General features: G+C 34.6%; 2 protein-coding genes across 4 annotated transcripts in view; one reads left to right on the top strand and one right to left on the bottom strand.

Moving 5' to 3' along the window:
- The first annotated feature begins 573 nt into the window (after positions 1 to 573).
- Positions 574 to 22,025, top strand: GUF1 (GTP binding elongation factor GUF1). 3 transcript variants are annotated; one of them, XM_087434257.1, is made up of 17 exons: positions 574 to 594; positions 2,618 to 2,729; positions 2,881 to 3,029; positions 3,306 to 3,386; positions 4,672 to 4,749; positions 5,480 to 5,563; positions 9,095 to 9,159; positions 9,672 to 9,875; positions 11,467 to 11,606; positions 12,789 to 12,912; positions 13,269 to 13,401; positions 14,228 to 14,371; positions 15,351 to 15,484; positions 18,361 to 18,462; positions 19,384 to 19,503; positions 20,992 to 21,028; positions 21,835 to 22,025. In XM_087434257.1, exons 2-17 carry the CDS (start codon positions 2,630 to 2,632, stop codon positions 21,970 to 21,972), a joined length of 1,833 nt encoding a protein of 610 aa, XP_087290383.1. In that variant the 5' UTR covers positions 574 to 594; positions 2,618 to 2,629; the 3' UTR covers positions 21,973 to 22,025. The 3 variants fall into 3 exon arrangements, with proteins under 3 accessions (XP_087290383.1, XP_004419081.1, XP_087290384.1); XM_004419024.3 differs by lacking the exon at positions 574 to 594 and adding an exon at positions 601 to 902; XM_087434258.1 differs by lacking the exon at positions 574 to 594 and adding an exon at positions 1,006 to 1,304.
- Positions 11,628 to 23,173, bottom strand: part of GNPDA2 (glucosamine-6-phosphate deaminase 2) — a 40,876-nt gene continuing 29,330 nt past the window's right edge. Inside the window, exon 7 of the mRNA XM_087434261.1 lies at positions 11,628 to 11,647. Coding sequence (XP_087290387.1) covers positions 11,643 to 11,647 — 5 coding nt within the window. The 3' untranslated portion in view covers positions 11,628 to 11,642. The remainder of the gene's footprint in view (positions 11,648 to 23,173) is intronic.

Genomic DNA, 23,173 nt, shown 5'->3' on the forward strand with positions numbered 1-23,173 from the left:
ACAAACTAGAAACAATACAGCAGTGAACTTAACACAGCTGCTATCACCTTCCTCTGCACCAAACCCTGGATATTCCAGACAAGCCCAAAGGAGACAGCGGGAGACAGACCAACGGATGTGGTCTCCTTCCATTATCCTTCACGTTACTCAGCCAGCGCTCTGCCCTCTGCAAGGCGAACATCTGTTGAAGTCGCAACTTGAAGATGATGGAGACATCAGGGCGTTCAGTGTGTCAATTTTTTCCACCTTCACTTCTGGGCAAAACTTTCCTCGGACACATTATTGCAATCAATTTTATCTTCCGTTTCCTTTCAGGTCCGCTGAAATATTAGCGATATCACCGACAACGTATGGAATATATTTCGACTTCCACATTTTAGAAGTCGCAATATTATTTCGCAATTTAGCAGCAGCCTAATACCCCGGACTAAGAGCACGACTTAAACTACGCGAGAGTTTCCCCTCACGTGACTTCCTTACGGCCGCGCGCGGAGGCACGCTGACGTCACGGCGCCGTGCGTCGTGCGGCCGAGGGGCGTGGCGCTGCGTCTCCAGGGTCCCGCCGGGGCCGCTAGGTGGGCGGTGCTGTGTGTGGTACGTTTTCTTCTCGGCTTCCGAAAGCCTGGTTGAGTCCTGTCCGCGGGCCCCTGGTGGGACGTCCTGGGGAAAGCCGAGCCGCCGGTGATGGCGCCGTCGCGTTTCGGGATCCTCTCGTGACGCCTCCGTCGCCCGGGAGGATGTGGACTCTTGCGGGCCGGGGCTGGTGGCGCGGACGCGCGCTCGCGGCGTCGGCCACAGGGGCCGCGCATCGGGGCCTCCCCGGACCTCACCTCATGCCGAGCGGTGGGTCCGCTGCCGAGTGCAGGGCCCCGGACAGGCTCTGCAGCTCTGCAGACCGCAAGGTGACCGCCGCTTAGTCTCTGATCAGACAGGTTTTAAAACTTGGGAGGCAGCTCCTTGCGAATTTGGAAATGTGAAGGGCTTCCCCGGCCTACCCGTGAACGCGGGTTGCGATTCTGTGGAGACAGATCTGAGAGCAGGCTTTGCTCGGGTATCTGAATCCTTCGCCGCTCACCAGTGTGACCTTGGGCAAGTCACTTCCTGAGTTTCCTAGTTTGTAACTAAGTCATTGATTGATTATGGGAGGCAGTGCCCTAAGCGCTTTGCATGTATTACGTTAATTCTCCTGCAAGCCTACCGAAGAAGCTGCCAGTACTCCATTTTCCTGCAACTTGTTAGTCTTGTGCCCTGGGAAGTTACTTGACCTTTCTGTGACTAGACTATTTCTTCTTTTGGTGAATGAGGTACTAATAAAACATCATATGTATGAGGATCGCACGATGTAAGGCATAGAACTTTTTAGTCCAATACCTAGAATATAAGAAGTGTTGGGTATGCTTTAGCTTCTGTTTGTTTTATTATTTCATTTTACCTCAGACAACGCGAACTTGTGTAATTCTGACTCTGTTCTTATGGTTGGAGAAGGGGGCTGCGGTTCAGCAACTCTAAAAACTACGCTGTCTGATAACTATGAAGAGAGGTAGTTTAGGCAGAAAAGTGAAGTAATTGAATGCAAGGTGGGAGTAACTGGAAAAAAAAATAAGACTGTATAATTAATCAATTTTGCCCTTTTCTAAAATGCCTTGTGGAATTTTAAATAGATTTATGTTGCAATTCAAAGTGCTTAAAAGTGGTGCGGTCCTGAATATCTTGTGAATTGAATGGCGGAAAAAAAATGTACAGGGCAAACAAATCAGGTTTAGTTTTTTTGCAGAATTTCTTACAAATACATTTGCACCCTTACTGTCTGTCTTGTATTGGAGCACTTATAAAAAGGAAACTTAAAGCTCATGAGGTTTTTATATTTTATTGTAATTTCATTTTTTTGCTATGAAATAGATTTGATTGGGAAAATAACATACAAAAAACTGACATAATTTACTTGAATACCAATTTTTAGCAGTTTGTAATGCCTCACAGTAAAACATTAAAGAAGATGTGTACGGTAAAAATCAGGAGTTTCGTTTTAAAATAATTTTGAGTTTTAAGTGATAATTAAGAGCCTTTTTTGGTGGTGTGATCTTTTTTCTCTTTCTCCAGAGAAATTGCCAAGTGACAAAATTGTATTTAGATTAAACTTTTGTAGACTCTAATAGAAGCACAGGTTTTTAAATAGATCTGACTCTGGTGATTAAATGTACGATGAGGGCCAAGAATTTCCTTTTGTTCTTTCAGCCTGAGGAGGTTTTATTAGACCATGCCCTCTAAGGCTGTTAAGAAGTTCTGGGTATCTTGTGTTCTCCATTCATGAAAATAAAGTCAGTTCCTCATTGGCCGTCTAAGTGGTGGGAATATTATAAGAGAATTCTACTTAGCTGTAGCGTCACCTTTGACAGTGAAACTGATGTATTTGGTGAGTCTTATTGTAATCCATTGCTTGTAATATGAGTTTAGCCATACATCTCTTTATTGTTAGAATAATGGAATAATATAAACAGTATAATTCTATAAATGAAATAGTCCAAAGAAGACGAAAAGAATGTTCTTACACTTAGTATACTTGTTTCATACTGTACAAAATTTATGCTCAAATGTAATATTTCTCTGCTCTTTCTAGGAAAAAATTGACATGTCTGGATTCCCTGTTGAAAATATTAGAAATTTCAGTATCATTGCACATGTGGATCATGGCAAAAGTACTTTAGCTGACAGGCTCCTGGAACTAACAGGTATTTTCATTTTATATTATATACTTAATTGATGTCAATGAGTAATTGGTAATTACTTTTACCATGCTTTTTAAAATTTGAGTTTTAATTTTATATGTAGTATTGTCTCTTTCTAAAAGCACATAGAAATATCAAGTGTTTCTGTTTATAGGGACAATTGATAAAACAAAGAATAATAGGCAAGTTCTTGATAAATTGCAAGTGGAACGAGAAAGAGGAATCACTGTTAAAGCACAGACAGCATCTCTCTTCTATAATTATGAAGGAAAGCAGTACCTTTTAAATCTCATTGATACACCAGTAAGTTTAATACTAATTTTGTCTTTCTTGTTAAAGTCAGCCTTGTACTAATAGTACAAATTCTTGTTTAGTTTTTCAACTAAACATTAAACGCTGAACTTTGCTTTTTATTTTCTCAGTTCCCTAATGTTCGTGTAAATTGTTTCACAAGTGCAGGCTAAAAAAAAAGAAACCCCCTGACTTTTTATCAGGTGGAGTCAGTAGATTTGCCATAATGCACCTCCCTAAAAAAATTATCACTAACATTTCGAGACATCAATGTTTTTTGTTTCTCAGGGCCATGTTGATTTCAGTTATGAAGTCTCCAGGTCACTCTCTGCTTGCCAGGGTGTTTTACTTGTGGTTGATGCAAATGAGGTAGGTACTTTTCATTTTATATGATGTGCTTCTTTGGTTATTTCAGGAGGTTTTCTTTAAAATGTGTTTTGGAAATAGAATTTTTGTGTTTGGAAAAAATAAGATTTATTGTAGTACTTAACCAAAATCATATGCTTTGGTCATGTTAGTTTGAAGTTTTATTGCACTAAAGCATTCTGTGAAATGGACTAGTTCATCCTTTAATATTTTTAAGCTGATTGGAGGACTTGTGTAAGAGATGGTTGCATTTTTTACTGAAGTGTAATGTCATATATGCATCCTACCAGAAAACTCAGTTTTTAGCAGTTCTTAATCAGTAGTTTCCATATCAGTTTTCAGCAGAACTTGAAAACAAATCTTTAGTTTTCGGGCCATTTGGGGTGATTTTAAGGTAATAATTTGGGAAGTGTTAGGTTTAAAGAAACGTAAATAATATTAACAGATCCTTTTATGGCATAAACATAGGAACATATTCAGCAGATGACCATATAAGAGCTATGATACACTATTTAAAGTAAGCTTTTGATTTATTTCAGTTTCTCACAAACTCTTCATTCAAAACCGAAAGATGCTTTTTTTATTGTGTTGCACCTTCCCTGATCCTGTCAGGGAAAGTCAATTTCTACCTTATATATATAATAGTGGGCTTTATAAACTGCATCACATGGCTGTGTCCTCTAGTTGGCTTTGATGATCGTAACGGTTCATGTTTCACGGTTGTGTCTCCAATGCCTAACATAGTGCCCTTCAGTTAATGATTCCGGAACTGAAAGCAATTTTCACAGGAAATGATCCAGATGCATGGAGTATAGATACCATAGTTTGCTTTATACCTCTGCTTTTGATGAAGATGTGTGGAATGGTTTTGAATTACAGTTGGCCCTCCGTATCTGTGGGTTCCACATCCAAGGATTCAACCAACGTCGGATTGAAAGGCCTACGATGGTTGTGTCTGTACTGAACATGTATAGACTTTATTTCTTGTCATTATTCTCTAAACGATACAGTATAACAAGTATTTCCATAGCATTTCCATTGTATTAGGTGTTATAAGTAATTTAGAGATGATTTAAAGTATATGGGAGGATATGCATAGGTTATATACAAATACTTTCGACAAAAGCCATTTTATGTAAAGGACTTGGGCATCCGTGGATTTTAGTATCCCTGGGGGAAGGAGGGTATGGTTCTGGAACCAATCAGCAGATACGGAGGGATGACTGTGCAAGTTTTGTGATAGATGATGGAATGATCATCTCAGTATCTTGTGTCTTGATATTTCCAGGGTATTCAAGCCCAAACTGTAGCAAACTTCTTTCTTGCCTTTGAAGCACAGCTATCAGTAATTCCAGTTATAAACAAGGTAATTACAATGAGAAAACAATGCTATTTATTATTTTATTTTCTAAAAGTCTATTTAGTGTTTGGATATCAAGTGTACTATTTTTTATATGAGGGATCTTCAACTATTTATTAAATATATTGGTGGAATTCATCTCTGAGTTGCGTGTGGTAGAATTGCAACGCAAACTCCTATAACCTTTCACGTAATTGAGAAGATAGTCTCCCTGAATTACAGAGAGTGATGGAGGGCTCTTTCCGTAGGAAAGGGATGCAGAGCTGCCCAAATAGGTCTGTTACACTAAACTATATATAGGAAAAGAAAAGGAGCATATGATCTAGGAGGAAGCAATAAAACATGACAGTTAAGTGCTAAACTGAGCCATGTTGATAAACTTTGCCTTGAATGTATTAAAATTAATAAATTAAGTCTGCGTTGTCTTCAATGATATTTTTTGTTACTGGAGTTTAAGTTTAAAAGAAGCAAGGTTGCCCTTAGGTAAGTCAGTTTGTTGTCATAAGTTATATCTAACTTAACGCAAAAATCAGGTTACGTGGTGTTAATTGATAAATTGTTATTGATCTCTTCTGCTGCCTTGCGTAGCTGTCTAAACTTTTTGCGTGCTCTGCTCTCTACCATGTATTTTTCAGTGGCCATGCTTGTTAAAATTGTATTGCCCATTAATACTTTGAAAAAAATCATAGAGGGGTCAGGTTAAAAGCAGGTATGAATAATGAATTTTTTTTTTAAGATAGATCTGAAGAATGCTGATCCTGAAAGGGTTGAAAAACAAATTGAAAAGGTGTTTGATATTCCAAGTGATGAATGTATTAAGGTAAATATCTTTCTTTTGAAGACTCAGTTATACTTTTAAAAATCTCAGGTAATTGGCCTAAGTGAAATTTCATACTATTTGATAGCTCATTATTATATAATGTTTTAATAGTTCTACAAAGTTATTTTTACTAATATTTCATTTGATCCTCACCAGAAATCCTTTTTACATAGTTAGGACACCACAGGAATTTTTCTTGTGACATGGTTTAAAGACTGAAGGCTCAAAACTTTTATTACTTTCTTAAGATTACAGATCTAGTTAGCTCTTGTGCCAGGACTAAAACATAGGCTTTCTGAAACTAATTGCAGTTTTATTTCTTGTATTCCATTTTGCCTCTATGGAAATATTCTCCTTGAAGAGTGGATTCAAACTAATTTCAAGGCATTTATATGTATCACTCTTGGAATTGACAAAGAGCTTTTTAATAAAAGAGCTAGCTGTAGTAATAATCTTAGGAAACAATAGATTTTTTTTAATATCAAAGTTGATTCTATTTTAAATTTGGGTTTTTTTATTTACTGTGTAAAGATGGTTTATGTGTTAAATAGCCACAGCCAAACTGTGCTGTGCTGGCATGCTTGTGTATTATGTCAGTGCAACAATATAATGTTTAGCTTCTACTTTCAGTCTCATTTGAAGTTTGAAAAAGCAAGTTTTAGGTGATGAACTGTTTTTTTGTTCGTTTTTTTAACCTTAACACCATGGATGATTACATACAATTTGGTAATAACTGAAAAAGCAATACTTTTCTTTCTTGGATATATATATATATAAAATTTAATGGTTATTATTATGAAAAGGGACTTCATTTTATAAAGCAATTCTGAAATTATGGTTTCATAACTTGGATTGTGTTATATTAAAGTATAGTGAACTATTCTTATTTTAATAAATCTTTACAAAATTTTTTCAGATACTTATTTGGTATGTGCCAGCTAGGGGCGCAGTAGTGAACAGGACAGGCAAGACCCTTGTCTTATTGTGTTTATATTCTACTTGGGGAGGCAGTCATTAAATAAGGAAACAAAGAAGTAAGCATAGTAATTATCGAATGAGACAGATATTGTCAAGGAAATTCATTCAACAAATTGTGTTGTTCCGGGTGCAGTGCCATACTTAGCAAAGGAAAAATCTTTTTTCTCATAGTGTGTGAAAATCTTTTTTCACACACTTTTTTCTCAAGTGTGTGAGTTTCTCACAGCACTCACAGAGATGCTGTGATACAGAGTAACTTAGGGAAGTCCTCTTTAATGAACTGAGACCTGAAGAAATGAAGAGTTGGGAGTTCTTTCCAGGAAGAGAGGCAAGAGCAAGTGTAAAGGCTTGGCATATTTGGCGTGTTCAAGGAACAGAGAGGCAAATTAGGCAAGACGGCTTTGCGGGGTAGGCAGAAATGAAGTCACACTTGGACTCTTGCTGTGTTAAAGAGTTTGAAAATTATTCTAAAATAATGAAAGATTTTTAAAGCAAGAGAGGAACATAAACTGATCATTCAGGTTGCCTTATAGAGAATGGAGTAGAAAAGGGTAAGAAGAGATACGGGAAAGCAGCTTGCAGTAATAGCCCAGGTGCAGAATGGTAGTGGCCAAGTATATCCTGGTGATGTTGGAGAAGGGACCTAGTTTGATGTATATTTTGTAGACACAATACATTTGCTGATGGGTTACATGTAAGGACATGAAATAAAGGGAAAAATCAGGGAAGCTCTGGGTTTGAGCAACTGGTTGAATACTTGTATTTATTAATATGGACGGGACTTGGGGAGGAACAGATATGGGAGGAAAATAGAAAGCTCCGTTTTGGACATAATGGATTTGCAATGTCTATTAGACATCCGAAGTAGAGATATTGAGTAAATCTACAATTCAGGCTGGAGAGGGCTGGGTCAGAGATAAATATTTAGGAGTCATTAGCATGTATGTGGTATTGAGGCCATGGCAGTGGAAGGGGTTTCCTAGGGAGAAAGTGTAGGTAAAGAAGAGGTCCTAGAAATCAGACTACAGTATTGTCAACTTTTGGGGTGTTACAAGTAAGAACTTGGGAAGGATTAGAGGGAGTATGATTCAGAATAGAAACATGGAAGGATTGAATTTTCAAAGTGGGAATAATTCTCAGATTATAATGAGAGAAGGCAAAGAGGTTGTGGGTGTTAAGTGCAGATGGATCTGTATATTTGGATAAGGCAGTGTTTTATGTTTTCTGTTTCCTTAAATAAGAGGCAAAGTCATCATCTGAGAGTGAATTGGCTGGAGGGGAAAATGTGGGGATTGAAAAAAACGATGGTGTGAAATATCTTACTGAGCGATGTGTGAAATATCTTACTGAGCGATAGTGTGAACTTACTAGGGGACGTTTTCTGGGACTGCCAGGAAATGTTAACTGCACATTGCGATCTGTGGTCTTGAATTCACAAGAAGCCAGCCAGACCAGTTACTTGACTTTTCTCCAGTAATGTTAAGCTACTCTGATTATAGGCATAGAAAAAGCACATAGTTGGATGCAGTCACACTTGAAGCTTTACCAGCTGCTTATGACGGAGAACAGAAAGTTGTTGAACAGAGTGATAGTAAATAGTGGACCTTGGAGTCTCATCTATGAGAGGATGAAAAGGAGGAGGTAGGGGTCTAACGGATAATGAAAAAAAGTAGTGCATTCAGTGGCTTAGAGGTAGTCACCTGAGAGGATTGTTGCAAAGAAGGTACTAGAGTTCAGAGCACTGGCTCTTGTTAGGGGATAGTTTTGCCTCACAGGAAACATTTGGCAATGCCTGGAGACATTTTTTGTTGTCACAAATTGGGGGTGGGTGCTACTGGCATCTTAGGAGTAGATGAGATTCCGTGGATGGTGTCAAACATCCTACAATGCACACAGTAGCCCCCAAAACAAAGAATTATCCTGCCCAAAATGTCATTATTGCTGAGTTGAGAAACTGACCCAGAGGGAGTATGGAGGCTAAGAGCTGGTATTCAGGGAAGGGTTTTGAAATCAAGATTTCAGAGACAGTCTGATTATTGGTGATGACAAAGGTCAGTCATGCACATGTGCTTTCAATCTTTTGGTTTGCTTTGTCACTGAGAACAATAGTAATAATATGCCGTATGATTACCTGTATGTCGTCCACATATATTGTTTATTTTCTCCACACAACACCTTAAGATTTAGGCAGGATATGAATAATCACTTCACTTATAAGATGAGGAACTTGAAGCTCAAATAAATATATTTTGGTCAAAGTCATACATTCCATGCATAGTCCCGATTGTTACCCAGATATTTAGAACTCTTATCGACTGCACTTTTCAGTACCATAATTAGAATGCTGTTGTAATTTAATCCAGGAACCACAGGCTCACCTAACTGGACATGGATCAATATGCTGTATGTTTTGTGCTTCCTTTTACTATGTTTGTCAAACAAATTGGTAACTGTTAGAATTCTTCCTTTTTTCTGATCATAAAGCTCAGTCACCAGGACAGAAAAGTAGAGTCTTAACTTGAAATGTTTATTTTTTCACATACATATTTTTAGATTTCTGCAAAACTTGGAATAAATGTTGAAAGTGTTCTTCAGGCAGTCATCGAAAGAATACCCCCGTAAGTATTTTGGTATTTTTATACTATTTGTTTATCTTTTAATAGTACGAAGACCATCAGTTTGATCTGTTATTTTCGCTTAGTAGCTATGGCAAATACACTTTTGTGGTCAGTGAGAATAAATTTTTATTTATTTTTAGTAATATATGGAAGGCAAAGTACAGAAAAATAAAGACAACAATGATAGGGATCTCTTAAAAATCATTGTAATAAAGAGTCTTGAATACATTGGCAATTATTGTTCTTTGCTTTAGTACTGAACAAACATATTTCATGTTTCATAAGTAATTTTATAGCAGTCATTTATTTAAAACCCAAGGTTGAATTTGAACTAATATAAAAATAGGCATTATACCTTATTTTATAGAAAGCTCCTTTTATTTTGGCTATCAGTTCTCAATCTTTCTCAGGTATTAGAATAAGTTAAGCATAATATTTGAGTTTAAAAATAGGCATTTTGTTAAGATTTTAATTTATTATGTGTGTATTTATTTTTTACTTATTTTTGATAGTCCTAAAGTGCATCGAAAAAATCCCTTGAGAGCTTTGGTATTTGACTCCACCTTTGACCAGTATAGGGGTGTGATAGCCAATGTAGCACTGTTTGATGGAGTGGTTTCCCAAGGAGATAAAATTGCATCTGCACATACTCACAAAACATATGAAGTTAATGAAATAGGAATTCTGAATCCTAATGAGCAGCAAACTCATAAACTGTAAGTAACCTGCATTAGTAATTAAAATAATATTTGTATGTGTTTCTCTCTCTGCCTTTCTCAACTCGGTATGCTTAGAATGATTCCAATTTGGGAACTTAGAAAAAACCAAAACCTGATTATTTAATGCTTCTATATAGTGAATGGTCTTTCAAAGGGAATCTCATGGGGGCCGGCCCCGTGGCTTAGCGGTTAAGTGCTCGCGCACTGCTGCTGGTGGCCCAGGTTCGGATGCCGGGCACGCACCAACGCACCGCTTGTCCGGCCATGCTGAGGCCACGTCCCACATACAGCAACTAGAAGGATGTGCATCTATGGCATACAACTATCTACTGGGACTTTGGGGGGAGAAAATAAATAAATAAAATTTAAAAAAAAAAGGAATCTCATGTATGAAAGACAGTAGAAATTTGATATGTTTTTATTCCTTTTGACTACTCATAGGTATTATTATGGTCTGGTGCAGGTTGGGTACTATATTGATGTATTTGATGAGACAGTAAAAGAGAGAGTTCCCTCACTGGTACCCATATCTACACTGGGTATCAATTTTGACATTAAATTTTTTTATAATCAGATTTTTCAACACAAAAGTAGTGAAGAAAATTTGATATTATTTTCTTTAGTGTGGAATTCATGATAAAACTTTGATTAACTAGAATCATGGCATGTGGGGTTAGCATGGTAGTATGCATTAGAAAAACTGAGTTCCAGCCTAGAACTCGACTCAGTTATCTGTTGAGTGCCTACCCCATCAATACTCCAGGTACTGATGAGATAAATCACCGGTGGGCACATAGCTGAAACTTTGTACGGTTTTTTGTTTTCTTATCTTTAAAAATTGAGATATTGAACTAGGTGACTATATAGGTCACCCTTGATAGTTTAATGTTGTATGTCTAAAATTAGCACTATTGTGCACATTACATTTTTTATTTGAGTCATAAAGTCTATTTTAATTTTACTCAAATATTTCTAAAGTCTGTCCTGCCCACATATATCATATATTGACCATTACTGCATCTTCAGTTAAGATTCTTGTACCTCATCCTAAATGTAAATTACTTTGTTATCATGTAGGAAATTTGCTTTAAAAAAAAATTTAAACCAAAACTCTGAAATCTTGGGATTTGCTCTTTTCCTACAAGAAGAACATCAAATAGATGTCAGATTTGTTGAGAGTTCGTTTTTCTGCTTGGTTAAAAATTTATCTTTTTTTCTTTTTTAAAGCACATTTGTTAACAATTTGCTAGTAAAATAGACATTACAAGAAGTGTTTTGTATTTCTGCACTTATCAGTTTCACTATATTTACATTATATTTTAGAAGCTGTTTAAAATGCAAAGGTGGGCAGAGTCATGAAGAAGCCCTTAGGCTTGTGTTGCAGAGGTCCTTGGTAATGGATTGTAAAGCATGGTATGTTCTTTTGCTGACAATCCTTAGAGTTGAGCATTGATACATAGCACTTAACTTTCAGTTTGTTGAGGTTTTGTTTGGAAAGTGTGATCATTTTCTGGAAAAAGAGAACTAATTCTGAGTATGTACTTGAAACATGTAGCAGTAAATATTTCCATATAATGATTTTATTTAGATATGCAGGACAGGTGGGCTATCTGATTGCTGGGATGAAAGATGTCACTGAAGCACAAATAGGAGATACATTATATTTACATAAACAACCAGTGGAGCCCTTGCCTGGGTTTAAATCAGCGAAACCAATGGTATTTGCAGGTGAGGAGCTCACGAATTCAAAGGATGAGGGCCAGTTTATTCTGTAAATTGAAATAAAAATTACTAGAAATACTCATCTTAAATAACAGCTAATTCCAGGTTACTGTTTAATTTTTTTGTGTGTGTGCTATTTAATATCAGTTAATTTCATATGTTTGCTGAAACTTTATTTGGGAGATCATTTCCTAAATGTTTTTAGGACTTCTTAAGAAACAACCTCTTAAGAAACAAGCGGTCTGATATATAGAAGAGCATAGTAATAATATGAACTTCTTTCTTGTTTCCCTAGAGAGTAGGTCATTGTATTTGAAATAGTTTTCTAATTGGGATGTTTTTATTACCACTTATCAGTGGACGTTTACTGAGTGCCTTCCTCTTTGCTGGTCTTTCTTTAATATTGTATTGTACTAGTGTAGACATGGCAAGGAATAGTGTCACCTCACGTATGTGTAACTTCACAACCTTTTACTTCTGTGTGCTATTACAGACATTTGAAAGAGGAAGACCTAATTGAAGGTCATCAAGTTACCCTGTGCTGGGTATCCATCCAGTCCTCATTTTTCTCCCTTCAGTATCTCTCTCATTGGGAATTATGAACTTTGTTTACCCCGAAGTTTAGGCAGTGTCAGTCATTTGGATTTTGGAGGACTTGAGAGGAAAGAGAATCTGATGAGTCAGTAGCTTCATAGTTTTTGTCAGTGAATTGAAAAAAGCAAAATTTATCTTTGATTTTAATGGGTAATCTGCCCTAGAGGATTAAGAGTTCAGTGTAGTTTTCATTTCTACCCTTGTTTTTTATCTACTGATAGAGTTTCATTTGTGGATGTAGAATGTCTTGCACTTTTGTTTCTTGAACTGAACACAGTATATTTTCTTAATAGTCCTAATTCCCATGGTTCTTTTGTTTTCTCTATATTTTTGCAAAAGCATAAAAGTGTGGCTTGGAGTGTGAATCTAGATTCACACTTAAATTCATTAAGGCTATGAAACTTGCAAGATACTTTGAAGCCAATGTAACTTAATATTCACAGTCTTTTAAGCAAACCAGTATTTTGGTCAGTGAAATCTAGGAAAGTAATTTAAAAGCTAAATGATTAATTTGGAACTTGGCTGCATTGTATATTAACTTAGTTCTGTAGGCAGCTTTTCACATGTGATAATTAGAAATCATTGTGTCTCCAGGAATGTACCCTGTAGACCAATCTGAATATAATAACCTGAAGAGTGCTCTAGAAAAACTGACTTTAAATGATTCCAGTGTGACGGTTCATCGGGATAGTAGCCTTGCCCTGGGTGCTGGCTGGAGGTAAGATTCAGTTACATTGTAGGGTCCCATTTTCATTGAAAAATAAAGTTGAAATGGTTTGTTGCTCGTGAACATTCTGAAGATAAGATCCCATTAGTGTAAAGTGAACTAAAACAATATCTGCCTTTTTCACACTGTGGATTCATATTCTATGGATAATTTTTATAGCAATTTTAAATAGAATCCCAATGGAAAATTTGAATCTTAATGAAATTATGCTAGCATTTAATTTTGATGTGAATTGCTCAAGTGACTCTTTGATTCCACCCCTCCTCTACAAAGTAACAATATAGTCATCAAAGAAAATAGAGCCCCCGGGACATAAACATTTTGGAGTTTGGCTTTTTCTCCCCTAGGTTGGGATTTCTTGGACTTCTGCATATGGACGTTTTCAACCAGCGACTAGAGCAGGAATATAATGCTTCTGTTATTTTGACAACCCCTACTGTTCCGTATAAAGCTGTTCTTTCATCAGCAAAATTGATAAAGGTACTATTGTGAACCAGCATACAAGGGAAAAATAAATAAGTGTGTGTGTGTATGCAGAATGCAAGAGAAACTTTTTAGTATACCAGTAGCTGACTAGCTATTAAAACTAAATATGTCTTGATTAGTAATAGTAAAAATTGAATTACCTTACGACTAATGATGGAGAAGCTACTTGAGAACTAATTTATGCAATATTTTTCTTAACCAGATAAAATCTCCACATTATCAATACTTGTCTGTTACCGAGGGTAAAAAGTAGACTTAGTACTGAAAATACTATTCTAAATCCAGCACAAAAATTAAGAATGTAATTTTGGTTATAAATAATTTATCTTATGAAAAGTAAAGCTTTCATTCCTACATGGCTGTAGGAAATTTTAGATTTCAGATTAATGATAGAGACCATATTGTAGTCCCTCTAAGTAGCAATCTGTTCATTTTAAACAAATATTAATTTTGGGATCTGTAAATATTTTCCAACAAAATTAACCTAGGAAGCTAATTATAATCCCTTATAAGGGGCAGATTAAAATGTATTCTTAGGTCATACTTGTTTTTAAATGATACATGAAGTGTGTTTAGTAAATGTCAATAACCAGAATATATTACTTATTGATCATTGTTATTAAATGATTACAATTGGCAGGTTTTCTTAATCTAAAGCATGTTAAGATAATATTCTAACTTTTAGGAATGCTTTTGTTTTTATTCCAACAAATTTAATAACAATAAATTCTAGCATGTACTATAAATTAAAGGAAATTTAAAAACATAGTAATTATATTAAGATTTCTTTCTAACTATTGGTGACTTTTCTTATTTTTAGGAATACAGAGAAAAGGAAATTACAATCATCAATCCTGCACAATTCCCTGATAAATCAAAAGTAAAAGAATATTTGGAGCCAGTTGTTTTGGGCACCATTATCACACCAGATGAATATACTGGAAAAATAATGATGCTTTGCCAGGTATAAATGTAATACAATCTAATACAAAAGTAAGTTTTAGTCCTCTCAAACAGTAGTTCCCAGCTCAGGTTTTGAAAGATTTCTCTCTTCAGAGCACATTGAATTTAATAAGAAATTTTTATAAAGATCTATATGTATGTATATAGAGAGAAAGAGATCTATATCTATACATGTAGATATAGATACATATACTCTTTAAATTATTTTGATTTTATATAAAAAAAATAGCCAGAATTTTTGATCATCTGTGTTAGTTTACTGAATTGATACTTTAGCCCAAAGAAAGGAAATTGGATGCTTATTTGTTCTGAGTAGCTAAAGTGTAATTTCTTTTAGCCTTTCTGAGTAGTTGAAATTAAATATAGTTTGAAAGATAATTATAATACTTCAGAGACCTTTGATTGAAAGGTATTCCCTGTTTTGCTTTAGTTTTTGCAATATTGTAATAATGATTTAATCCACAAAAAGGATATAATCACATTCCTCAAAAAATACCTATTTGAAATACTCTGACATATTTTGGAAAGAACCCTCAAATGATGCTTAGTAGACTTGAATTTTAATTCTGTTACCACAAACTAGATTATTACTTTGTTCAATCATTTAATTTCTCTGGACCTAAGTTTCTTTATTTGTACAACAAGAAATTAGAACTTTGACTTTATCTGTAGTTACATTTGATATATCGTTAAATGAAATACTGTATAATTAAAAAATATAAAAAAAAATTATTAGATAAAGACAAAGGATTAAAAGGTTTGTTAGCAAGTACACTGTAATTGAAATACAAAATGGTTCTCTCTGTATTATAAATTGCTCACAAATTTTTACTAGACCGTTAAATATTCCTTCATTTTGCCCAGTCTTTATTAGAATTTGTAAGGAATTTTAAAGTTGGTAATTGACATGTGTCTGTCTTCGTTTTAAACCATTATTTGAATAGACTATCATTAAACACATTTTTTTATTCAATTTTTAGGCTCGAAGAGCAGTTGAGACGGATATGATGTTTATTGATCAAAATAGAGTTATGCTTAAATATCTCTTCCCTTTGAATGAAATTGTGGTGGATTTTTATGATTCTTTGAAATCCTTGTCTTCTGGATATGCTAGGTAAAAATTTAATGGGAAACTCAGATACCTGGACCTTTTTTTTTTTTTTTTTTTTTGGTGAGGAAGATTGGCCCTGAGCTAACATCTGTGCCAATCTTCCTCTACTTTGTATATGGGAAGCTGCCACAGCATGGCTGGATGAGCAGTGCGTGGGTCTGCACCTGTGTTCTGAACTCACGAACCCCTGGCTGCCAAAGTGGAGTGTGCGAACTTAACCAGTATGCCACTGGGCCGGCCCCATGGACAATATTTTTGAAACATTGACCAACAAGAGTATACTAGTAACTTCACTTATTTAACAATCTCAACTCTCTTGAAGATAGTTGAGAATCACACTCTAAGTTTAGGCTTGGAGCAACCTTACAAGTGTCACAGAGTACTTGGAATTTGCTCATGGAGAATGAGTTCCTTTGATTCATCAAACCATTACCCCTTGTTTAATGAAAAAATTTTAGTGCCCTCTTTACGAAAAGAGTTGTATTCCTCCTGTCTGTTTTTGAGAATTATCCATAATTTCAAAAAGCTGTTGTCATCTCAGTGGTCCTTTTAAAATGTATTTGTATGTTATGTAATCCTAGGAGCATCTGTATACATTTGAAAAATAGAAGTACATATTTAGTCTGTAAAAAATGCTTGGTTTTGCCCCCATATGTACGAACACTTTAATAACTTGGTCTTGCCAGGAATAAATGGTCTACATCATGAAAACCACTGTCTTATCCCCTAGAAGTACATGGAGGAACAGCCTGATAAAAGTGAAGGAAAAGTTAATATTAAATAACAAGGAACTTGGTGCATAGTATTTGGGGATTATTTTTCGTTGGTGTAAATGACTCTAGATGCCCTTAGTATCCTAAAATCTATTACTGTATAGCATATAATAGAGTATAAAGGAAATATAAAACATACTGAGGAAGTAAAGGGAAAAATGAACATTTGTATCTGTAAAACATGCACATGCACGCATGTATGCGCACGGGTGTTTAAAATGAACATTCAAAGAAAAATTGCTGTGTTTAAGAACATGTTACAGTGACCGGAAGTTTAGCTTTATAAAATGAGCTTTTTAGTAAAGAGAGCATAACTCTTGATACCAAGGAATCCTCTGTTTCTATGAGAATTTATTTTTTATACTTTGTCACTCAGTGTTTTTCTTCCATGTCGTCTTTGAGAACAAGTGGCAATGGAATTTAAAGTAAAATGAATTGAGGCAGCATGTTGTTAAACAATTAATATAAACAAAAGAATGATTGCTAAGTCTTTATAAACATTTTTAACAAAAGTCTGTTGATTGTAGTTTGCTTTTGGGGATCACTTTCTCAGTTAAGTGGTCTTGAAATCTTTGAGCTTGGAAACTTGGATATATTTCAGATTAAATGAGAGAACACGGTTTATTTTGAACTTCGTAAAAATAAAATAATTCCAGCTTCCAAAATTAAGGTAATTCTTATGTTCAAGATGGATGTTTGTCATATGCAGTCAGTTCCTAACAAAACTTCATCCCAGTCCATGGCCTTGTAGCCTAGGCTGTAGATCTCTCCTGGATTGAGATCAGGAACAATTTCTCTGATACCAAATGGCAGGAGTCTACTGCAGCTGAGTCAGAAGAAGGATTCTTTTGCTATAGAAAGACTGTAGTGAGGCTGCTTCTGATACTTAACCTGACAGAGCTGTTTGCCCTCACCCCGTGAGTAGCCTTTTGGAGTTCTGTTTCCTGCATTCCAAGTGCACTGGAATTCTCGTGTTTTGAGTAGAGGTTAGGTTTCCATTGGGCTGGCTTGGAAACACAGACATTTGTATAATGGTTTCTTTTCAAAAAATGAATTAAATTCTAAAATTTTGGAGACCAGAACATGATAAAGCTGTAAACAAGGTGAAAGTCTAGGGACTATGTCTGTTTTCTCTCTTTGTATCCTGTATAGTACTTAATATGATGATGTCTTTCATCTAGTAAATGCTTAATGATGTTGAAGAAAGGAAGGATTTTAGCAACACTTTAGGCAGTAATCTGGTTTTAGAGAGCATTAGTATCACTTTGTGACCTTCCTGTTGAAAACATTTAGAAACCAAATATATTTGCAACCCTGGGCACCAGTTTGTTTTAAAATTAAGACAATAGGAATATACATGTTCTTGTCCATAATTGGGAAGACATGGAAGCATAATTGAAATTTTCTTTCTCATTAGACTTTAAGTTTGTAAGTTAAACTCTTGTTTAATGTTTGTTTTGACTAGCGTTGTAAGCTTTGACCATATTGTTACTAGTAATAGCTGACACTAAGTGCTTATATGCGCTAGGCTAGGCTCTGTATTTACTAGGCACTGTTCAAGCGCCCTATGTGTATGAACTCATTTTAGCCTCAAAAAAGGCCTGTGAAGGTTCAAATTGAAGAGCTATATATGAAATCCAAAAATCTCATTTATTATTGGATGTTTATCGTTTCCACAGCATTTGTTTAACTGGTAATAGAAAACTAAATAGAAACCCAACTCATGAATCTGAGAATGACCTATTAGTATAACTATTGTCTACAGTCAGCCAGTTGCTGGGACGGAACATTGGGAAGAAGGTGACATTTGCTTTCAGTCATCCATTTTCCTAGACTGGCTTACTAGTTTCTTTTCCTTCCTTTTGTAGAGCATGTTGCCCTGGCTTTCGCCTCTCATCTCATAAATGTAAAAAGATGAGGAAGTTGCTTTCTTACTGTGGTCACTTAGATCCATTCATCTAAAAAGTATATGTACTATTTTGATGGAAAGTAAGATCTTTTGGTGGGAGTAGAGAAGGGGGTAGAAAAAAGATATTTTGGAAAGAAAGAAAAATGTAATCTCTTGGGAAATATAATGTTTATCACTTGGACATTTTTCCTTGTTAGTTTTGATTATGAAGATGCAGGCTACCAGACTGCAGAACTTGTAAAAATGGATATTCTACTGAATGGAAATATTGTAGAAGAGCTAGTAACTGTTGTACACAAGTAAGTTGAACAGAAACTAATCATGGAATACGAAAGGAACGACTTTTGACGTGTTTTTATTTAACAGTTGGTTGCTCATTTTTATTTGACAGCTATATTTTGAAAACTTTTAAAGGTAATTAATTAAATTTCCCTTTACTAGTTTTTCCTTCCATTATTCTTCCATGCTTTTCTTTCCAAACTTTAAAAATATAAAAGGAGAATAGAATTATGATAGCCAAAAAGAATAATGTCATAGAAAGAAATGTTGCCCTTAAAATGGTGCCCTTCCCCATACAGGTAAGACAAAGTAAAAGAAAATGGTTTTTAAACTTTATGAGAGATTTTGAATTGAGAACAAAATGTTTTTTTTGAGAACAAAATGTTTTTTATCTTCATAAAAAATTTATAATAATGAAAAAAGAAATACCCTACATGTTCAAGAAATAGCAGATTGGTTAAAATAAATTATGGAGCACCTATGTAATAATCTATTATTTTAAGCCATTAAAACTGTATTGTGGAATATATAGTGACTTAAAAAATATATATTAAATAAAAAGGTAGAATATATCATATATACTCTGATCCAAACTGTAAAAAATGAATACAAGTATGGATGCAGAAAAATAACTAGAAGGATATATGTTTAAAATAAACATTCTAAAATGTTTAACAGTAGTTTTCTATGGGTGAGGGGAGGGGCATCAAGAATGGTTTTTATTCTCTAATGTATGTTTTTCTAGATTTTCTGTAATAGATCATGTTATTTTGCAATCAGAAAAGTCATTATGATTCAGAGAGTAAGCGATGTTGATGCTAAACGAGTTCCATTTGAACCTCCTTAAGAAATCACCTTTATGTTGATTATGCATATGGACTAGAAAGCTACTTTAAACATTCTTATTTATGATATGTAAATAGTTGCATTTTCTGTCTCAGAGACAAAGCACACTCTGTTGGCAAAGCCATATGTGAACGTCTGAAGGATTCTCTTCCTAGGCAGCTGTTTGAAATAGCAATTCAAGCTGCTATTGGAAGTAAAATCATTGCAAGAGAAACGTAAGTTGAAATTGGTTTTTGTTCCTGGGTTGGTTTTAGAAATGATATACCTAGAAAATGAAAGAATATTGAAAAATATGACTTAACATTGGCCTAAGCTTTATTCCTACTTGTAGAAACACTAATGTGACTCTTAATTCCATTAATTTAAGTGATGATTGTTACTTTGAATTACTTATATAACACTTTTGGGTGATATTATTTACAATTATTAATATAATGTAGATGGGTTTGAGAAATTGCTTTATTTCCACTCAGTTTACTGAATGACTGTACTGAATTTCCTGGGTAAAGAATTTCTGTAAAGTTTTTATGGTTTTATACCTTTAAGTAGATTGTAAGCTAATAGGAACTGAAACTGAAAAGGTTTTGGAGATATTCTTCAAAAAGACAAAACTAAATTGATTTTTCCTTAAAGCATTTAATATCACTTCCTCAGAGCTAGTGAGGTTGTAAATCAGAAAGGTGAGAGAGGAATGAATGCTAATATCATGTTAGGCTTTGCATTCTAGTTTAAGGACCTCAGATGTGATACAGTAGACACAGAAGATAGGCTAATTTGTGTAGAAAACGGGTCTTTTTCATGAAATGTGATGTATAAATCAGGACATTGAATAAGCTGCTCTAACAGTAAGTGTAGGAAGTATCTTGCAGCATTTCCCATTTCCTTTCCTTGATCATAAAACTTCTGGGAAATCAGAAGTATCTCCTCAGTTGGGAATTGCTGTTCAATTCTAGCTTAACCCAAAGCTAATGTATCAGTAGTGGTGAAATACAACCATCATTTTTAAAGTCTTGGGATAAATTTTATGCCTATATTTGCAGTGAATTTCATTTCTTAACACTATTTTGCTTTAGCTAGAAATTTTGTGTTGCATGAATACATCTTATGGAATACATACTAATGGAGCTATTTTCAAAATTCTGATCCTTCCAAATTTCTCAGAAACATTGTAGAAATAGGTTAGTTTATACCTATTTGGATGGCCCTGAAGATTCAGTTTACCCTGGATTGTTAAAATTCAGTTTACCATGAAATGGGTTTTATAAAAGTAATACATTATTCTTTATATTCCTAGTCGCTCTTGACCCCCATTCGGAGGAGTAATAAGATAACCATTTTTAGTTAATTTTTTTGGAAGTAGCAGTGGTAGTATTTTTAGGTTGAGCCAGAAATGACCTTATATAATTCTTGTAATCAAGGTCACACCATACTTGAATTTGGCCTAATCAAGACTACCCACAAGCCTTGACCTTTTTTTATTCTTAATAAAATTTATTGATATTCATGTTGAATTCATTTTGTTTCATCCCAAATACTTTCAAATACAAGAGCATTTGAGCTACAATTATTTGCGTACAGCAGTTTTACACAGGTATGACACAGTCATTTAAATCCTTAGTAAAGGGGAGATTGTTTTTAAAAATAAAGTACCTTTAAATAGTATGATGAAGTTATGTACTTATACAAAATTTCCTCTTTTGCAGTGTGAAAGCTTATAGGAAAAATGTTTTGGCAAAATGTGTACGTATCTACCTATATTCTACTTTTTAATATATCTGTTTTATGAGTTTAAAATCAAAGGGGGTAAAAATACATTGGTTTCCATTGTTGGTTTTTATAATACCCTTTCATATCCAAGTTTTCTTTTTAAACAGGTAAATTTGAGCTTGACTATGATAGCATATTCACTTTGATCACATTCTTATTTTTCCATGTTATAAAAATTCCTTTATATGTAATACCTAAGAAAATGTTTTATATAACAGTTATGATCAGGGTAACATGTTTTGTTGGTCTAATTTATAAGGAAAGATTTTGAAGACCATGGCTATGTCTTACAGTGGGAAGAGTGTGGAAACTGAAATCTACCTCTCCTCTGTTGCTTTGCCAAGTTTGCTGGTCTCAGCTATTAAAAAAGAATTATTCTAACTCAAGTTATTATAGTAATTAAGTGATAAATGCTCTTTCTCAATCCTTAGCATGGGGACTGGAACATTTATGCCTGTGTGAGTTTCAATATAGACTACAGCTATATAATCCAAAATTTTAAGAATCAGTAAGGAGTCTGATAATTCTTCCTTGACATGCACAATGTAGTACTGGGTTTCCTTGGGGATCATCTCCATACCAAAAAAATAAGTAAAGCCTTTGTCATTCTTTGAGAAGTTAGTAAAATTAGGATCTGCTAGAAAGGGGGTTAGAGAGGTAGCTTTGCAGATGTCTGCCTCGTGGATAATTGTCAAGTTGTTGTATTGATGTCTCTATGTAATTGTATCATTGTTTCTGTGGAGTGATTTGGTCTTCCAATTTTTAAAAATATGTTTCAGTATGGTGGTGATATTACCCGAAAAATGAAACTTTTGAAGAGACAAGCAGAAGGAAAGAAAAAACTCAGGAAAGTTGGCAACGTTGAAGTTCCAAAAGATGCTTTTATAAAAGTTCTGAAAACACAATCTAATAAATAATTGGTGGGCAAATATAAGGAATTTTCATAAATTAAAAATTGTATATCCTTTAATTCTTCTTAGTAGTTTATTTTAGTATATGTAATTTATAATATAAATATAATTTATAATATGAATGAAAATTACAAAATTTGCTTGTTACTTTCAGAGTTTTCAGGTTTACATAACCCATTGGCTTTTCTTTGCAAGGAAGTAGTGGCTGAATGAGAGCTTGGATTTTGAAGCTGTATTTCCTATTTCAAATTTCTGTTTCACTACTTACTAGCAAGGTGACCTTGGCCAGATTACTTCTCTCTTTGTCTATTTACTCTTTAGTAAAATCAGGATTATACTATTACTTACCTCCCTAGGTTGTTGTGAAAATTAAACGAGATATTTAAAATATTCGGAAGCGTGCATGACACACAGTAAGTGCTCAGTGAATCTTAACTATTTTGTTTTCGTGCATATTTTTCTTACTGACACTAAAAGGCCCCATACTTAAGATTCTATCTAGTTCAAGCCCAAAATAAAGTATTTTCAAGATCAAGTATCAGTTTGTTAGCCTAATAAATCAGTTATTTAATAAAGTCAAATAACATACTCTTCAGACATGTGCTCTAGTTTTTGATAAAATTTTTACAAATTTTATCAAATGTTAGTTTGAAACTAGACAGTTTACATATACATCTAAGTTAAGAGTAGGGGCTGTCTTTTTTCTGCTGATTGCCTTTGTGCCAAGTGATAGGTGTTTGGTATTAGCAGAAGCTGTTATTGATAAGTCAATAATAATTGTCTGGATTTCATAATTGAGGAGACTGCGCTTTAGAGTAGTTAAGTAACTTACTTGAGGTCACAAAGCCAGTAAACGGCTGTCTTACTTCCAACACATGTGCTCCTATCTCGCCTGGTGACTCAGTGAGCAAACCAGAGGGCGGACTGTATTACAGTAAGATAAAATAGCCATTGATTTTTGTCCTCCACCTTGAATGAAATGAATGAAGTAAATACCTTTTCGGGATAAGACTGTCAATGATGAATTTAATACTAAGGTTATTACATTATGAGATGATTTTAATTATAAATTAAGATAGTGGGGACTTACTTAAAATTGTGTATAGAGGTTAAATAACCTGCTAGTCTTAGTTAGTTATATAAATTAATCAGCTCAGGTATCTTCCCTATCTCTTCTAGCTGTAATAGAACAGATGAAATATGAGAC

The sequence above is a fragment of the Ceratotherium simum genome, chromosome 8, assembly GCF_057802395.1.
Source record: "Ceratotherium simum simum isolate JZ-2026a chromosome 8, ASM5780239v1, whole genome shotgun sequence".
In the NCBI taxonomy this organism is placed as follows: domain Eukaryota; kingdom Metazoa; phylum Chordata; class Mammalia; order Perissodactyla; family Rhinocerotidae; genus Ceratotherium; species Ceratotherium simum.

What these genes read in the sequence shown, in the direction of transcription:
- GUF1 (XM_004419024.3), top strand. Translation starts at nt 738, where the DNA reads ATGTGGACTCTTGCGGGCCGGGGCTGGTGGCGCGGACGCGCGCTCGCG. An exon ending in GAGCAGCAAACTCATAAACT is followed by an intron (nt 9,876 to 11,466) that starts GTAAGTAACCTG and finishes GATTTTATTTAG; the next exon opens with ATATGCAGGACAGGTGGGCT. An exon ending in TTGTCTTCTGGATATGCTAG is followed by an intron (nt 15,485 to 18,360) that starts GTAAAAATTTAA and finishes TTTCCTTGTTAG; the next exon opens with TTTTGATTATGAAGATGCAG.